General features: G+C 47.0%; 2 protein-coding genes across 6 annotated transcripts in view; one reads left to right on the forward strand and one right to left on the reverse strand.

The window, feature by feature from the left end:
- Positions 1–13687, forward strand: SLC23A1 (solute carrier family 23 member 1). 5 transcript variants are annotated; one of them, XM_036088851.2, is made up of 15 exons: positions 1–154; positions 791–925; positions 1376–1533; positions 2256–2344; positions 2509–2576; positions 2754–2935; positions 3046–3166; positions 3451–3607; positions 3905–4052; positions 4590–4695; positions 4875–5004; positions 5105–5248; positions 5706–5801; positions 8903–9169; positions 13328–13687. In XM_036088851.2, exons 1-14 carry the CDS (start codon positions 119–121, stop codon positions 9148–9150), a joined length of 1818 nt encoding a protein of 605 aa, XP_035944744.1. In that variant the 5' UTR covers positions 1–118; the 3' UTR covers positions 9151–9169; positions 13328–13687. The 5 variants fall into 5 exon arrangements, with proteins under 5 accessions (XP_035944744.1, XP_077923572.1, XP_035944747.1 ...); XM_078067446.1 differs by having other exon boundaries at positions 5706–5762; XM_036088854.2 differs by having other exon boundaries at positions 794–925.
- Positions 11820–17462, reverse strand: part of PAIP2 (poly(A) binding protein interacting protein 2) — a 26232-nt gene continuing 20589 nt past the window's right edge. Inside the window, exons 2-4 of the mRNA XM_036088876.2 lie at positions 16453–16616; positions 15128–15307; positions 11820–12841 (exon numbers count right to left, since the gene is read on the reverse strand). Coding sequence (XP_035944769.1) covers positions 12785–12841; positions 15128–15307; positions 16453–16590 — 375 coding nt within the window. The 5' untranslated portion in view covers positions 16591–16616 and the 3' untranslated portion in view covers positions 11820–12784. The remainder of the gene's footprint in view (positions 12842–15127; positions 15308–16452; positions 16617–17462) is intronic.

Here is a 17462-nt window from a genome sequence, read left to right on the forward strand (position 1 = left end):
TGGATCTGGTTACAGATTTACTTCGAACAATGTCTGATGTGTGGACTAAAGTCCTCCTTGGCCTTCGTAAAGCCATCCCCTCTTTTCCTCAGGAACCGCTCACACCTGTGCCCCAAAGATGAGGGCCCAGGAGAACCTGGAGGGCCAGACTCAGGTGCTGGGGAATGGGTGGGAGCTGGGTGGGGGCAGGGTTGGGTGGGGGCTAGAGGGCCTGCTCATGTCTTCCCCCTGGGAAGGCAGAGACACAAGTTCTGATGAACTTGATTGAAAGTGACTATCCCAGGCTGAAAGTAGCGACTGGGGGATGGGGTGTGGGTGGCAGTGAGGGTGCAGTTGTCAGCTTTGGGACTGGCTGACTCCAGCTTGAGGGTCAGCAGGGACCACCTACCCCACCCCCAGGGCAACCCCAAGGAACCCCAAGTGGCAAGGGTAGGACCAGAGTGTGCCCAAGAGGGCCTGTCCACGGACTTCAGCCCTCTTGGCCCCCTCTCCTGTTGCCCCTTGGGGACTTCTGACTTAGGGGCCCATCCCCTTGGCCAGAATGCCCCAGTCCCAAGGCCTCCAGGAACCAGCACAGAGGACTCATCCCTGCACAAAGGAACGTGAGGAGGGAGCCAGGGGTGGCCAGACCGAGAGACAGCTGGGTGGATGAACCGGGAGGGAGAGTGGGGCTCGGACGCCGTTGTGAGGATCTGACAGGCCACTCAGGCCATTTGATTGATTCTGGGGCAGAATGGACTTGGTTGGTGCCCATCACTCCACCCTGAGTTACTTCTCTCTGCTGCCCTAGCAGGAGTCCCTGGGCTCCGCAGGGAACTCCACGAGGGATCCCACGGTGGCCCTGCCCAGAGAGCCCACGTTTGACATGTTGTACAAGATTGAGGATGTGCCACCCTGGTACCTGTGTATTCTGCTGGGCTTCCAGGTGGGTTTCCCTGCAGGGCCTCCCCACCCCCACTCTGCATGCTCCCCAGGATCCCAGCCCCCTTCCTAGCCAACAAGTTTATCTTGGGTAACAGGAAGAGAAACCTAAGGTCAACAACAGTGACTGTCACAGAGCTGGGGTGGGAGGGGGCATCTGATGGGGCCCGAGAGAAGATTATCCCCGGGAATATGTGTCACCTGCCAGGCAGAATGTCAGTCACAGGGAAAGGACCCACTCCACAGAAGCCACAGGAAGAACTTGGGGGCAGATTAGTACCCCAAAGAGAGAGGTGAACAGTAGCTCTCTGGGACTCCCTTGTGCGAGTATCAGGCCTGGGTGAGCACCCTGCCAGGGGCAGCAGGGGTTCAGGCCCCCTGAGGCAGGCATGAGGATCGTTAGGGTGTCCCTGTTTGCCTGTGAGCCGCCTCACGCCCTCCCCCCCCTCCCCAGCATTACTTGACATGCTTCAGTGGCACCATTGCTGTGCCCTTCCTTCTGGCTGAGGCGCTGTGCGTGGGCCGGGACCAGCACATGGTCAGCCAGCTCATTGGTACCATCTTCACCTGCGTGGGCATCACCACCCTCATCCAGAGCACACTGGGAATCCGGTGAGCTGCCTGCCCCCACCTGTGAGCCACACCACAGGACCAGGTGGTTTCTCTGAGGGCGCTTCTGGGGCGGGGCGGAGCTGCTATCTTCCCCCACCTGCTACTCCTACTCCCAAGCCAGCCTTAGAGCCAGGCAGCTGGGATCCTACCTTGGGCCCCTGAGGCTCCCCAAAGACAAGGAGTCGGTGGGTTTAAGGGAATGTACCCTTAGCTGGGCTCTCCCCCTGTTAGGCCCTACTCTGGGTAATCAGAATCACCCACTCCCGGCTTTTAGGCTGTGTGTGAGCTTCTTCAACAGCCCATCCTCCTGGGGGCCCCCTGCCCCCGAGCGCACAGCTCAAGGCTTGGGTGGCCAAAAAACGGTTGTGTGGTGGGAGGATGGAGGAAGGTTGTGAGTGGAGCTTGGATGCAAGAGCTGAGCTGTCTACTTCCTTGCACGGGGCTCCTCACAGTGCAGGAGCTGGGGCTGAGAAGGAAAGGGGGGAAGGTTGTGAGGCAGGGACTCTATTTGTTTTCTTCCTTGGGCCCCCAAAATTCATGGAGTCCTGCCTGGGGCCGCAGTGACTTCTCTTAGCTCTGCCCTGTCCCTTGTCCCTCTGTTTCTCTGCCTCTGGGTGTGATTCTGTCTCCTTCTCTCGGTGCCCTCTGTCTCCATCTCTCCTGTCTCTGTGTCCCTGCCCACCCCTGACCCCACCCCTGCCGCTCTGTGCCTCTTCTTCCAGGCTGCCGCTGTTCCAGGCCAGCGCCTTTGCATTTCTGGTCCCAGCCAAAGCCATCCTGGCCCTGGAGAGATGGAAATGCCCCCCAGAAGGTGGGCACACTTCTGGGGGCTGTGCTGGAGAGGGGAGGCCCAGGAGCCTGGAAGTCTGGACAACTGTCCCAAGTCCAGACACTGGGATGCATTCATGGCAGCATCTTCTCTTCCTCTCTGTCTCTGTTCCCTGGCCATGTGTGTGTCCCTGTCTCTGCTCCCAGAGGAGATCTACGGTAACTGGAGTCTTCCCCTGAACACCTCTCATATCTGGCACCCACGGATACGAGAGGTGGGCTTGCACCTGGGGTAGAAGAGACCTGGACTTGAGGAGGGGGCTAGATGGGAGGGGAGCCACTGCTGAGTTGGGGGATTCAAGGAGGCAGTCCAGGAGCTTTTTTTTTTTTTTTTTTAATGTAGAGGTGATAGACTCTACATAGGGACTTACAGCTGATCTTTGCTTTTCTAGGTCCAGGGTGCAATCATGGTGTCCAGCACAGTGGAGGTGGTGATCGGGCTGATGGGGCTGCCTGGGGCCCTGCTCAGCTACATAGGACCTCTCACGGTCACCCCCACTGTTTCCCTCATTGGCCTCTCTGTCTTCCAAGCTGCTGGTGACCGAGCTGGCTCCCACTGGGGCATCTCAGCTTGGTGAGCAGGCACCAGGCCTGATCCTTGTCCAGCCTCTGCCCTTTCACCCCCTTCATGTCCTGTCCCTAGCCCAGCCAACAGCCATCTTTCCTTTGTGCCTCTGCCCCCAGTTCCATTCTCCTGATCGTCCTCTTCTCCCAGTACCTGCGTAACTTCACCTTCCTGCTGCCTGTCTACCGCTGGGGCAAGGGCCTGACTCTCTTCCGCATCCAGATCTTCAAGATGTTTCCAGTGAGGAGCTGACAGGCGGCTGGGGCTGGGACTAGGGCAGGGGCTGGACCTGTGTCCAGGGCAAAGGTTGGGGGCAGGTCCGGGACCCCAGAAGAACTAGAACCAGAGCACAGATAAGGTCCCAGTCAGGGGCTAGAGCAGGTATTGGGGCCCAGGCTTGAGCTCGGGCAGGGGTGAAGGCTGCAGCTGGGGTTGTGGCAGAGGCTGGGGCTGAGGTAGGGGCTGGTTGGCTGGACCAAGACCTCCAGGGCCCTCAGTGCTCCCCCCACCCCACCCCACTTCAGATTGTGCTGGCCATCATGACCGTGTGGCTACTCTGCTATGTCCTGACCCTGACGAACGTGCTGCCCTCAGACCCCACAGCTTACGGCTTCCAGGCACGGACAGACGCACGAGGGGATATCATGGCTATTGCGCCCTGGATCCGCATCCCCTACCCCTGTGAGCCACCCCACTGGCCCCCTCTGCCTCCAGCTGAGACCATCTACAAGGCCCCCGATGACACCAATCCCGCTGCCGATATAATTGGCATTAGGTGTACATTTCTAGTGTGCCAGGCAGAGTGTTTTCCTCAAAGCCTCACTCCAGCTTCACGACTCCGAGTGATCCCAAATATGCTCCCACAAGTGTAGAGCTCCTGCCCCAGCTTGAGGTCCCTTCACCCCCACGAACTGCCTAGTCCCCTCCCTGGCCCACCCAGCGACATTGCATCCACGCTCCTATCACGCCCCAATCCAGGTCAGTGGGGCCTGCCCACGGTGACTGCGGCTGCTGTCCTGGGAATGTTCAGTGCCACAGTGGCGGGCATCATTGAGTCCATCGGAGACTACTATGCTTGTGCCCGCCTGGCTGGCGCCCCACCCCCTCCAGTACATGCCATCAACAGGTATGGCCACCTGCCCTCTTCTGTATCGGATCTTCTCAGGGGCCACTCAGAAAGCAAATGTAGGGACAGGGTTGAGCCCCAAAGGTGTGGACTTGGGACTGTCCAGACCTCATTCTCCATACTTATGAAATGGGGATGCTCTCATCATTCAGTCTGAGTGTTTGAGTCGCTGAGATAATGAAGCCTAAGGGAAACTATGCTTGTTGACAGTCTTCAACATGCCTGGCCCTCCATGTGCATTCTCTTATGCAGTCTACTAAGGACTCTGTGAGACAGGTACCCTTATCCCCATTTTATAGATGAGGAAATTGAAGCCCAGGGTCGCCTAAGGGAATAAGTTCTGGGGCACTGGGACTAGCGCTTGGACGTGGGCTCTTGGCTCCCAGACCTACCTCTGGCCTGGAGTGGGGAGTACTATGGACAGATAGTTGCAGCTTGCACAGTCCCCAAGAAGGCGAGCAGCCCACCTAGGGTGAGGGAGGGACCCAAGCCAAGGCAGGGGCTGGACCAAGCCCCCAACTCGCCCTTTCCTTACAGGGGCATCTTCACCGAAGGCATCTGCTGCATTATCGCAGGGCTGTTGGGCACAGGCAACGGGTCCACCTCCTCGAGCCCCAACATCGGCGTTCTGGGGATTACCAAGGTGCCACAAGCCAGAGCCGCACAAAGCCCCATTCCTCGGGCCGCAGCCACACCCCGTCTTTGAATGGTCCTACCCCGCAAGGAGCCTGGGCTCTTTTGTGCTCACTTTCGTAACAGGCCCCCCGCCGCCCAGCTCCGCTCCCAGGGCCTAACCCCACCCCCCTCCCGGCTCCCCTGCAGGTAGGCAGCCGGCGCGTGGTGCAGTATGGTGCGGGCATCATGCTACTGCTGGGCACGATTGGCAAGTTCACCGCCCTTTTTGCTTCGCTCCCTGACCCCATATTGGGAGGCATGTTCTGCACCCTTTTTGGTGAGTGCCGCGTGCGGGCCGGGGGTCTCCGTGCGGTCTGGGAGTGGTGGAACCCGCCCTGCCCGCGCAGCCTCTCCAGCGGTTAACCCTGCGCCCTCAGGCATGATTACGGCTGTGGGGCTGTCCAACTTGCAGTTCGTGGACATGAACTCCTCCCGCAACCTGTTCGTGCTCGGATTTTCCATGTTCTTCGGGCTCACGCTGCCCAATTACCTGGAGTCCAACCCCGGTGCCATCAACACAGGTACCTCCGCTAGTCCGAATGTCCAGGGCTGGGGGATGCGTGGTGGGCTCTGGGCACGGCTCCCTCCCTCCAAGGCACCCTACAATTGAGCCACAAATCCTGGCCAGCTTGGGGTGTGAAGCAGAAGCTGAGAAGTGAATTAGCAGCTGTCCTTGACGGAGACACTTTTTAGGGACAGGCGTGGAGCTTTACATGTGCTCATTTAACATGCACAACAGCGTCCAGAGACAGATACTACTGTCCTCTCTACAGAGGAGGAAAGTGAGGCTCAGGGAAGTTAAATGATGTGTCCCAAGACAACAAAACTGGGATTATAGGTGTGAACGTTGGGATTTGTACCGTTTCATCACCATGCCTGCTCAAAGAAGTCAACAAGCTGCACAAGTGGGAACAAGGTCCCTGGGCTCTGTCTCCAGACCACACCAAGATGCCCATTGGCCCTTGGCCCATTCCACAGGCATTCCTGAAGTGGACCAGATTCTAACGGTGCTGCTGACCACAGAGATGTTCGTGGGTGGGTGTCTCGCTTTCATACTGGACAACACAGTGCCAGGTATGGGTCAGCCCCGGGAGGGGCACACAGGACTAGGCTGGGCTCATCTGCACTCCGACAGGTGGTCCCTCAACCAGAAGTGTGGCCAGCACCCAGGCAATGCAGGCCCTGCAAGGAGAAGCAGGGACACTTGGGCTGGCGGGGTGCCCACTGGCTGGAGGGAGAGACACTGGTGGGACAGAGGCACAGACATGCCCTATAGGGCTTGAAGAGGGTGGGTCTAGGGGAGTCTTTCCCAGGCCCTGTGGGTTGTTTCCTCTCCATTTCTTGACAGCCACCAAGTGGAAGGGTGCCTTTGGGATCCTTTGCTTTCTTCCATTAGGCCAGATACAAATGAAGCAGTACTTTGGGTGGCAAAACCCACTCCAAATATGCCAGCAACCTGTCACGCTTGACTACTAGGAGAGCTCCTAACATTCTCTTTGGAATCGGGGCTTTTTGCAGGGATTGTGGAGGATACTTAGCGTGGGCCCCTGAGAACGCTCCTGGCCCATGTTCAGGTGCCCTGTAAAATATAAAAACTAAATGCCACCAGTTGTATTAATGAGTAACGAGTTTTCCATGTTCTAAAATGAGTAACAAGCATAGTTAACATTTACCAAACATTTACTGTGGGTCTGGAATGAAACTTTAGGTCTCGCTTAATTCTCAAAAACTATCCTGTTAGGCAGAGACTGTCAACACCATTTCACAAGGAAACATAATTAGAGAGGTTGACTCACCGAAGTTCACATTTGCAGATTTAAAAGGTTGCAAATCTGAGATTTTAACGAAGTCCATTGGATGCAGTCTATGGCTTGTGTCCCAGCCACTGCACCATACTGCCTCTGTTGGAGGGTTTCAGGGGACCTGGAAGATCAGGGAAAGCTCTGTGGGGGCAGAGGTTAAAGATTGCATCAGTCCAGGGAGAGGAGGGATGGGAGTACCAGGATGATGGCCCTCCATTCCCCACCACTTACCAGCCTAAACACAGCTGCAGGGCTGGAGCATGGGCAGGAAGGGCCTAGGTACCAGGGCCTTTTTTTTTTTTTTTTTTTAAAGATTTTATGTATTTGGCAGAGAGAGACACGGCGAGAGAGGGAACACAAGCAGGGGGAGTGGGAGAGGGAAAGCAGGCTTCCCGGGGAGCAGGGAGCCCGATGCGGGGCTCAATCCCAGGAACCTGGGTTCATGACCTGAGCCGAAGGCAGACGCTTAACAACTGAGCCACCCAGGCGCCCTGCCAGGGCCCTTTTAGGGATTTTAGCATAAGATGACATGAGAACTCTTGGTAGCAGCTACCCCATGGACTAATGGGGGAGGTACCTGCCCTTCCCCATTGAGAGGAAGCCAGGCTGCGGACCAGAGACAAGGACGTGGCAGTCTCAATGCTCAGGGAATCTGGGAAAATGGAAGGCATCAGGTGGACAGCTGTATACAGACGGGCTTCTTTGTCATCTAGATAGCTGGATTAAGCTACCCAGATCTTAAGAGCCTTACTGCTTTACTGAGTTCTTCACATCTCCATCCTTCAACGCAACAGCCTATCAGCAACCATCTCTGCCAAGGATCATCATGTATGTTGTGCCACATAATCTTCAGTAGTCCTTCAATGTGCATGGATGAGAAATCTGAAGCTCAGAGCGGTCAAGTAACTTGCCTAAGGTCACCCAACCTGAATTCACACCCAGGTCTGGCTAAATCAGAAGCCAGTCCTTAATCATGGAATCACACTTTCTTCTGTGTGATGGGCATTTTACTGATGGGCCGCTTTGCTTTTGCCCTTTCCCCATCTACAGCCCAAACTTAGAAAAATTACTCCTAGGAAAGGCAGGATGTGTGTTACGACTGTCTTTTGTAGGAGGGTTAAAAAAAATCACAATATTCTTATATTTTAACCAGAGAAAAACAAAACCACTCAGTTTCTATTTTTGTGACTTTTGGATCACAAATTAGTTCAGCAAATGCTAGTGGGGCTAGTGGAAACCTCTTTCCACTAGATTTACACTCCAATAATCTTCTTTCACCCCAGCCCTCTTGTGAAAACCCCAGACCTGGGCGCCTGGGTGGCTCAGTCAGTTAAGCGACTGCCTTCGGCTCAGGTCATGATCCCAGGGTCCTGGGATCGAGTCCCCCATCAGGCTCCCTGCTCTGCGGGGAGCCTGCTTCTCCCTCTCCCACTCCCCCTGCTTGTGTTCCCTCTCTCGCTGTCTCTGTCAAATAAAATCTTAAAAAAAACCCAAAAAACACCCCAGACCTCATGCACCCCTCCCCCACCTGAGGGAGCATTCCCCTAGATGTAAATAATCTTTTGTGTATCCACACTACCAACAAAGATTTTACTTGGCTTGACTTTCTGAGGTTTGTGTTATAAAAATGAGTTTATTTTCCAAATATGGAATCCTAATATTGAATAGTAATACTGATTATAGTGTTTCTTTTTTTTATAAATTCCAGAGACTTTTTTTTTTTTTATAGATTTTATTTATTTATTTGACAGAGACACAGCGAGAGAGGGAACACAAGCAGGGGGAGTGGGAGAGGGAGAAGCAGGCTTCCCGCTGAGCAGGGAGCCCGATGCGGGGCTCGATCCCAGGACCCTGGGATCATGACCCGAGCCGAAGGCAGGCGCTTAACGACTGAGCCACCCAGGCACCCCTATAGTGTTTCTAAATAGCCCTCCCTGCCCCCAGTGCAGACTGGGCACTGCTGGTCCTCATCAGCTTAGCACATGCTAGGCCCATACTAAAGATGTAAGTTGACAATTACTTAACCTTTCTGCCTGTTTCTTCATCATAAAAATGTGTATGTTAGTGCCTATATGCCTTCCACAGGTATGTTTTGAAGAATGAGATAATGAAATTAAAGCCCTTAGCACAGAGACTGGCACACTATAGATACACAATAGATACTAAGTATAACCAGTATCTTTTAGGGTTTCCTAGAGCTCTGGCCAAGTTAAAAGCCGAGAAATCATGGATCCAGTAACCTTTCAGTCCCAGAAAATACTTGAGAATGAAGACAATGGATTCCAGAAATCTGTCTCAGGACTAGGTTATGGAGGTATGGAGGGGAGGTAGTGGAGGGCTGCTGGTCTTGATAATCTCACTGTCCTATTTCAGGGAGCCCAGAGGAACGAGGTCTGATACAATGGAAAGCTGGGGCCCATGCCAACAGCGAGATGTCTACCAGTCTCAAGAGCTATGACTTCCCCATTGGGATGAGCACGGTAAAAAGGATTGCCTTTCTGAAATACATTCCTATCTGCCCCGTCTTCAAAGGATTTTCTTCAAGGTCGAAAACCCAGCTTCCAGTTCCAGAAGACACTCCAGAAAATATACAAACTGGATCTGCATGCACCAAAGTCTGAAAAATTACTCCTAGGAAAGGTAGGACGTGTGTTAAGACTGCCTTTTGTAGGAGGGTTGAAAAAAAATCACAATATTCTTATATTTTAACTAAAGAAAAACAAAACCACTCAGTTTCTATTTTTGTGACCTATTTGATTGTCTTCAAGGGAAAGGTAGACTGGGTAAAAAGTCAAAGTATGGATTTTGAGTGGAATTCCTTAAGCTATTTCATAATGAGAACAGAACTTTCCAACTGGTGTGGGTCACTAGGAGGTTACAAGTATGCTGACATATTGACCCCTTCAGCCTTCTGAGTAGGCAGGAAATGGGTCAACTGTAGCCCGTGAGCCATAAACTCTAGCCACAGGTAGCCCCATCAGTGCACTCCAATATGCTAAAAAAAACACAAAAAACAAAAAACACCAAAAACCCCGCAACACTTTATGACATGAAATAGGTTAATACACTGCACAAGAACAGGAAAATTTCTCTCATATATGCTGCTTTGTTTCAGTAGTGGTAACATAAAAATCCCTAAAATCAAAACAGGATGACTTCAATTACCCTAAAACTATGCTGCATAGGCCTGATGGGATGATCTGTTCAAAGGGCTTCAAAATAGAAGAGCTGATGCTCTGAAACTTTCCATCTCTACCTCTAATGCAGATGCCTGACTCTCCAGTTAAACAGCTAAGTAGTTTTAATATGTGGTTTCCCTGACAATCAAGAAAAGTTCCAACAAAATGAGAGCTAAGCCTAGAACACTCCTCTCTTAGTAAAAACAATTACTTAAACAGAATTTTCTATGTGCCAGGGGCTCTCTTAAGTGCTTGATGTGTATTAATTAATCACACAATCCTGAGACAGACACTGTTATTACTGCCATTTTATTTTTATTTATTTGTTTTAATTTTTTTAAAGATTTTATTTATTTGAGAGAGTACAAGCAGAGGGAGGGGCAGAGGGAGAAGCAGACTCCCCACTGAGCAGGGAGCCTGATGCGGGGCTCAATCCCAGGACCCCGAGATCATAACCTGAGCCAAAGGCAGATGCCTAACCAACCGAGCCACCCAGGTGCCTCTTTAATTTTTTTTTTAGTAATCTCTACACCCTGAGCATGGGGCTCAAACTCACAACTCTGAGATCAAGAGTCACATGCTCTTCCAAATGAGCCAGCCAGATGCCCCTGTTAATACTACCATTTTAAACAGGTGGAAACTAAGGCACAGAAAGGTTAAGTGATTTGTCCATGATCACTGGATTCACATCCAGGAAGTCTGACTAGTCTTTGCTCTTATCATTAGGTTACAATGCCTCTCTAATTCAAGTTTATAATCTTCCAGTTACATTGCACTATGGTAATTTGGCAGTACGTAGAAATGAACCCATTTGCCCCATCTGAGCTTGAGAGAGAGAGGATCTGTAAGCCTCATACATCTGGCAGCCTGCTGTGCCACCTGTGGTACTGAGCTGTTAAAGACTGAGGGGACTGGCTGTATCATGGCTCCAAAAAGAAAGCAAGCCAGGGGTGCCTGGGTGGCTCAGTCGTTAAGCGTCTGCCTTTGGCTCAGGTCATGGTCCCAGGGTCCTGGGATCGAGCCCAGCATCGGGCACCCTGCTCGGCAGGAAGCCTGCTTCTCCCTCTCCCACTCCCCCTGCTTGTGTTCCCTCTCTCACTCTCTCTGTCAAATAAATAAATAAATAAAATCTTTAAAAAAAAAGAAAGTCAAGTAGGATTCTCTCTGCTTCAGAGTTTCTTAAAGATCTGCTTGTGTTCCCTCTCTCACTGTGTCTGTCAAATAAATAAAATCTTAAAAAAAAAAAAAAATAGGCTTAAAGATCTACCTATTTTGGGTTGCCCTGGCTGGCTCTGTCAGAACATGCAACTCTTGATCTCGGGGTCGTCAGTTTGAGCCCATGGGGATCAAGAGACGCATACTCTACTGACTGAGCCAGCCAGGCACCCCAAGATTACTAAAAACAACAACAAAAAACCTGTTTAGTTTATTGTCTTTTAATGGAGCTATTAAAAAACACTGGGGCACCTGGGCACACCAAAGGACCATCCCCCAACCCCCGCCCCTGGATAATGTGAGCCAGAACAGACTACATGGCCTTTTTAATTTTGAGCCCAACAAACTCAAGAAAAGCAGAGGGCATTATCAACAACTGAGTAGGGCCATGAGGCAGAACTGTATGTAGAACCAGAGAATTGCTATATGGTTGACAACCTATCCCAAAATAAAGATTAGCCACGAACATATTATAAATAAGCTCGTGAGGGGAAAATAGAGATGGTCCAGGTGAATCAAAATAGCAAACCATTCCAATCAGACCAGCAATGGCTTATCAAGGGCAGAAGCCAAAAGCGATTATACTAGAGTAAGGTTACCATTATACTGGTCAGCCAAAAAGTTTCTTAACATGGATATCTATAACTGCCCTGACACTGACTGCTGCCTGAGGCAATCAAGGTGGGTTACAAAAGGGGATACAGGGTTTATTTTACTGCTGTATTCTGGACAGATACATGCATAATGACACACTTGACACTGTGGAATCTAATAAAGCCTGCTCTCTCAGCAAATCTTGCCAGCAGGGTTGTCCTGAAGTACTGAGCCCACTAAAGTGAGTATCAATCACCACAGGAGAGTCTGCATTCCAGCACCAATAAACACAAGCCATCAGCTCAGTTCTACTATTATTTATTTTTTTAAATATTTTTGAAAAAATATAATTTTTTTACAATATTTTCAACTTAAACACTATTCACACTGAACACGTATGGCAGCTTAACCTACCCAAGTATGAAGTTTAAGAAGCCAAAACTGTTCTAGCTTTGTTAAAAGAAAAGTTGTGCTGTAGACTATTGTAGTGATGGTTAACAAAGCAAGGAAAAGCACCACTCAAATCATGTTACCATTACTTTGTTCAGCTGGATTATGGTGGGTCAAATGTTGCACTGCACATAGGCATAGCTATGATGCAGTGAGTCCTTAGAGTAAGATGCAATTCTCAAATTACATACTTCCTCAGATGTAACATTAGAAGAATTCACTATTTCTTATGTGATAAAATACCATCGAAGTCAGGACTAGTTCTCATCTGATTACTACCTTATAACCTCAGTAAACCAAAGATGTACTTGTCTATAAAGAATTATTTCAAATTAACAAGGCCTTCTTCAGAAAAAGATCCTTTTTGATAGTTACAAATGCAAATTTAAGTCTCAACTGAGAAATATGCCTAACAACTAGAACTTAATTTAAATGTACTCATTTTTATAAAGTTTAGACATTAACAAGCGTTCGCTAACCGTAAGGGACTAGTTTAGCCTCAAAAAAGACAATTCACTAAGATTTAGAGGTCATTTTAATTTGGTGCTTTGTCACAACTTGACTGGTGCTTCTTTCCTCGCTGTCTTCACATCAAGCCATGGGGCCAATTCTATTTTCAGTAAATGTTTGACAGCTTATTACTTAATAACAGTCTCAGCACTTTTATTAAGCATGCAAGACTAACAAAACTTTGGCAATGCATAAGTGTAACACAGTGACAAGAGAGAGCTTTTACAATTAAGTCTTCTAATACTGCCTTCACAGTGTGGAAATTGTGCTACATCCACCAAAAGAGGGCCCCGTCTACTCAAATATTTTAGTACTTCACCCCAGGAACAAACTCCTTTGCATTTGGATTCAGATTGCTCTTGACCTGGAAAATAAAGTACATAAAAAAGCAAGTTCATTAACAGATGGCTTCAAATACTCAGAAGCATTCAACCCAGATCCACATGCAAAAATATCTTCCAAAAAATATAAAACAAAAGAACTCAGATTGTAAGGTTAAACTTAACCCCAAAAATCTATCTATAGCAGGGAAAGAAGGAACCAGATGTAAACTATTTATTTATATGAAAACTTACCACTTTCTAAAGAGAAAGTAGGAATTGAAATTAAATTTGCTAAGTGTAACCAGACCCACTAACTTCACACAAACTAAAAAGGTGTCCTAGAATACGGAATTCTGTTAACTATGTTATTTTATTTTAACCGTTTCATACTATGCAAACATATTAAACAAGTGTTGAAATGATGATTAAAGGGGACTGAGGAATTGTTTATGGATTAATTTTGCTCATGATCCTCACTGAAAATATGGATTTATCTTTCTAAAATTGCTGTATTCTGATTCCCACAGGAAGCAAGGTTTATAACAGGAAAAGAAAACTACATGGGGAATCTGAAGACCTAAGATGGAATTTCGGCTCTGCTCCTAACTTCCTATGAAATATGAAAGCCTAGATAAGTCACTCTCTCTGGGACTCTTTTTTTGCCTAAGTTAGGGGAAGAATGGGCCAAAATCTCTAAGAGCCATTATTCTATACCTCTAAATCTTTATTTTCCTAGGCAGACATGTCAGCATATTGAGAATAGCTGGAAATTTGCCTCCACCACAGTTGATAAAAGATGAAAAGAAATCAAGATGTATTCCAGGCCCTGAAATGTAGGAATGCTGAGAGGCTTTTACATAGAATCTGAACCCCCTATATCACTTACTTCAAGACCAAAGCATATTAAATAACATGTTGGAGCAATAATTTAATTTTAGTTTCATAATTTATACACAACCATTTCCTTGGACAGGACATAGTCTCACTTCTCTCAAGGGAATTGTATCTAAACTTTAAAAATGTGAGGTTTAAATAAAAAAGCAGTGTTCTTGAATGTGTAATCTTTTGGCAGCTACAAAAGAATGAGAAGGCATTAACATAATCTCAAATAGACCAAGTCAAGTCGAACAAACCAGTTTCTAGGCATTAATACTGGGTCCACATTAAAGTTATACATTATGACCAGCAAAGGACTTTACTCATCAGAGCAACCAGGGTTATTTGTGGAATGACTAAGGTAGCCATAAGCAAGCATATCTCAACAGACTATTCATATCACACATCTGCTCAACTGGGTTACTGTCATTTACTGCAACAAGTCTATACTACAATGTCAATTTCTATGTTCTCCATACAGCCCTTTAGAAGAGTGGCTCCCAAATGCCTGATGCGGCAGGCTGCCAGTATGCCCTAGCAGTGCTTTTTAAACATTAACATGCCTAGACAACTTATTCTGCAAGTCTGGGATGTAGCTGAGGGACTTATTTTTGTTTTCAATGCTTCACAGGTAATTATGATGTATCGCCAGGGTAGGAAATCACTGCACAGTGAAAAGAAGACAACTGCAAAAAATACTTAAGTCTAGGAGTAAATTCCAGAGGACTATCTTGTAAAAGCAATTAGAGATTGTCAATATGGTCGGAAAGGTCAACATTAGGACTTCAAATCATTTTATCTTAATTTTAGCAAACAACTCATCAGGTTCTACCCCAGTACTAATGCTTATTTATCATAATTCCTAAAAAACCTTTTATTGCAAATATACCATCCCCAGCAACAAGACATGGAGAATAGCTAAAAATGCAAATAGGTTTGTGTTCCTTTTCTGCCAAGAGCTTATAAAAGTCCCTCTTAAATCCCAGTTCCAAATGGGAGTTAGGGTAACTAAATCTTGGGCCAGAAAAAAAAATATCCAAATTTTCACCTTTCAGATAAAATTTTGAAAATTTCGCCAAATGTTTAAGGCAAAATTAAAGAGCAAAACCTCTTCATCAAGCTACTTTTGTATAAGCAAGTCACATGGACATACTATATACTTCTTTTGGATTAATGCTTTAAGTCATCTACATATCCTAGGGCAACATAGTTATTAAAACTAAAAGCAGTGGCAAGAAGTCTGTTAGTAGTCTGAGACTAGCCCCAGAGTGTTGCCAGAAGTCACTCCATGTCATAAGTGAGGAGACCAGAAGGCCTCTGCTTCCATAGTAAGAAGCAGTACAATTTCCGAAAGGGAAGAAATGTAGAACTCTTCTTAAACAGATGACTGCTGGCTTTTCCGCTTACAGGCAAGATGAGCTAGTTTTTAAAAAGATGAAAAATAACTTTACCACAAGATCTTCCAGAGAAGAGCCATCACTGATAACAAGGTCATTAAATTGGTCTTGGATTTGGTCCATAGTTTGTGGGAGATCTCGAGCTGGAATAAACCACTCATGTTCTTCTTCTTCCTCCAGCATTTCTTGGAAGCAGCGTTCAATAAATTCTTCTTCCCATAACTCCTCTTCTATCTGGATTTATAATATATAAAGGATAATTTATAGCACATTTGGTAAGACATCACTAGGAACAGCTTAAAATATCTTGTATTAAAGCACTTAAAACCACAATATTGTAACCTCCTCTGCTTCTCTGCCAAGAAAAAGAAATGTTTACCATAAGACTAGGGAATATCTGTTTAGGGTTTTGTGGTCTTTGTCTTAGCAGAATATTCTTTTTTCCACTGAGGGTGGTGGGGAAGTAATAAATAAAGGAATATTTTCATTGAGGAATTTGTAAGAATTACCCGTGATATTTTAAAACTACACAAACCCTAAACCCACCCAAAAATGATTAAAATTCTGTAGAGGGTAGGGTTGGGGCATGGTTAATTAAAAACAAACCAAAAACAGCCCAAATGATTCTCACTGAAATAAGACTACACTTTTTTACTCTTGACTATCCATCACTGGATATGGTGAAATCAAGCTGGCTACTGATTACCAAAGCCATGATCAGGGAGGAACTAGACACAAGATGGAAACAGATGTCAGAAATATCGGAATAAAAGACAACATTCATCAATGTATGAACATTCTCTAAGGATAACACTGGTGTCAGGTTTTCAGGCTTATCAAATTAAGAACCTCAGGTGAAAAAACAGCACAATTCTGTACCCTAGTACCCATGCCTGTCTGCTCCTAATTTATATTCTCTTAAATGCAATCTGATTGATGCAAGCAGTAGTTCCCAAACCTAACTGCACACTGGAACCCCATCTGGGAGATTTTCTTTTTTTTACGGTTTTATTTAATTAATCTCTACACCCAACATGCGGCTTGAACTCACAAACCTGAGATCAAGAGTCACATACAACTAAACCAGGCAGGCGCCCCCGATCTGGGAGCTTTTAAAAAACAAGTTTTCCAGGCTCCACCCTAGTCCTCCTGGATAAGACTATCTGGGGTGGGACCCTGCAAATTTCCCTAAGTTATTTCAGTGAGCAGATAAACCTGGTAGTACTCAGCATACAAATAAAATAGGAGTGGTAGCATATAAATTCCTATATTTCACTAATATAAGGGACCAGATGAAAAACACATTATAGGGACAAGTACAATTATATTGAGGGCTGTAATGGGCTATGAGAAAGATCATGTTTGTACACAAAACTAACTTGTCTGTTGAATTCCTCTTCATTTTCCATCCACATGTACTCTGCAAATGGATTGTCATCTTCATGAGAATGACCATTAATAATCACATCTTCATTGATGATGCTTGGGCTAGTACTGCTGCGACTTGGATCTTTCATGGTTGGCGTTAGTTGTCGTTTTTAACCTTCAAAGAAGAACAACAGTTAATTTTGTCAGTCAGTCCTTCAGTTCTTAATGAGCATCTATTACCACCAGGCATCATGGTTAGGTACCAGATGCACATGACATATTAATGCACATGATAAATCAAGCAACTGGGAAGTTTCAGTTTTTTCTCAAATGATCTTAATGTTTAAGAAACAGCTGAGAGGGGCGCTTCGGTGGCTCAGATGGTTAAGCGTCTGCCTTCGGCTCAGGTCATGATCCCAGGGTCCTGGAATTGAGCCCCACATCGGGCTCCCTGCTTGGCGGGGAACCTGCTTCTCCCTCTCCCTCTACCGTTCCCCCTGCTTGTGCTCTCTCACTCTATCAAATAAATAAAACCTTTTAAAAAAAAGAAGAAACAGCTGAGAACAGCCTAGATTCATCTAGTATTTTTTGGTAACAGCCAATGATGGTAATCAACTGCTTGAATGTAACTCCCAAATCATCTGATTTTTAAAATATTGGATATCCCTTGCTTTATAAAACAAGCATGGTATGGAAGACTTAAGTCATCAAGTGACTTTATGAAAAGCAAATTCTACTTTTAAAAACTGGTGTTGGGGCGCCTGGGTGGCTCAGTCGTTAAGCGTCTGCCTTCGGCTCAGGTCATGATCCCGGGGTCCTGGGATCAAGCCCCCATCGGACTCCCCACTCCACGGGAAGCCTGCTTCTCCCTCTCCCACTCCCCCTGCTTGTGTTCCTGCTCTCGCTTTCTGTCAAATAAATAAATAAAATCTTAAAATAAATAAATAAATAAATAAATAATAAAAACTGGTGTTAAAAAGCCCAGAGACTGCAAATGAAAACACTTTTTTTTTTTTTAAGA

This window comes from Halichoerus grypus, chromosome 2, assembly GCF_964656455.1.
Source record: "Halichoerus grypus chromosome 2, mHalGry1.hap1.1, whole genome shotgun sequence".
NCBI classification, from domain to species: Eukaryota; Metazoa; Chordata; class Mammalia; order Carnivora; family Phocidae; genus Halichoerus; species Halichoerus grypus.

Coding starts and splice junctions, on each gene's coding strand:
- SLC23A1 (XM_036088851.2), top strand. CDS start 119: ATGAGGGCCCAGGAGAACCTGGAGGGCCAGACTCAG. Junction 2,345..2,508: donor ATGGAAATGCCCCCCAGAAG/GTGGGCACACTT, acceptor CTCTGCTCCCAG/AGGAGATCTACGGTAACTGG. Junction 4,053..4,589: donor CCAGTACATGCCATCAACAG/GTATGGCCACCT, acceptor CTTTCCTTACAG/GGGCATCTTCACCGAAGGCA.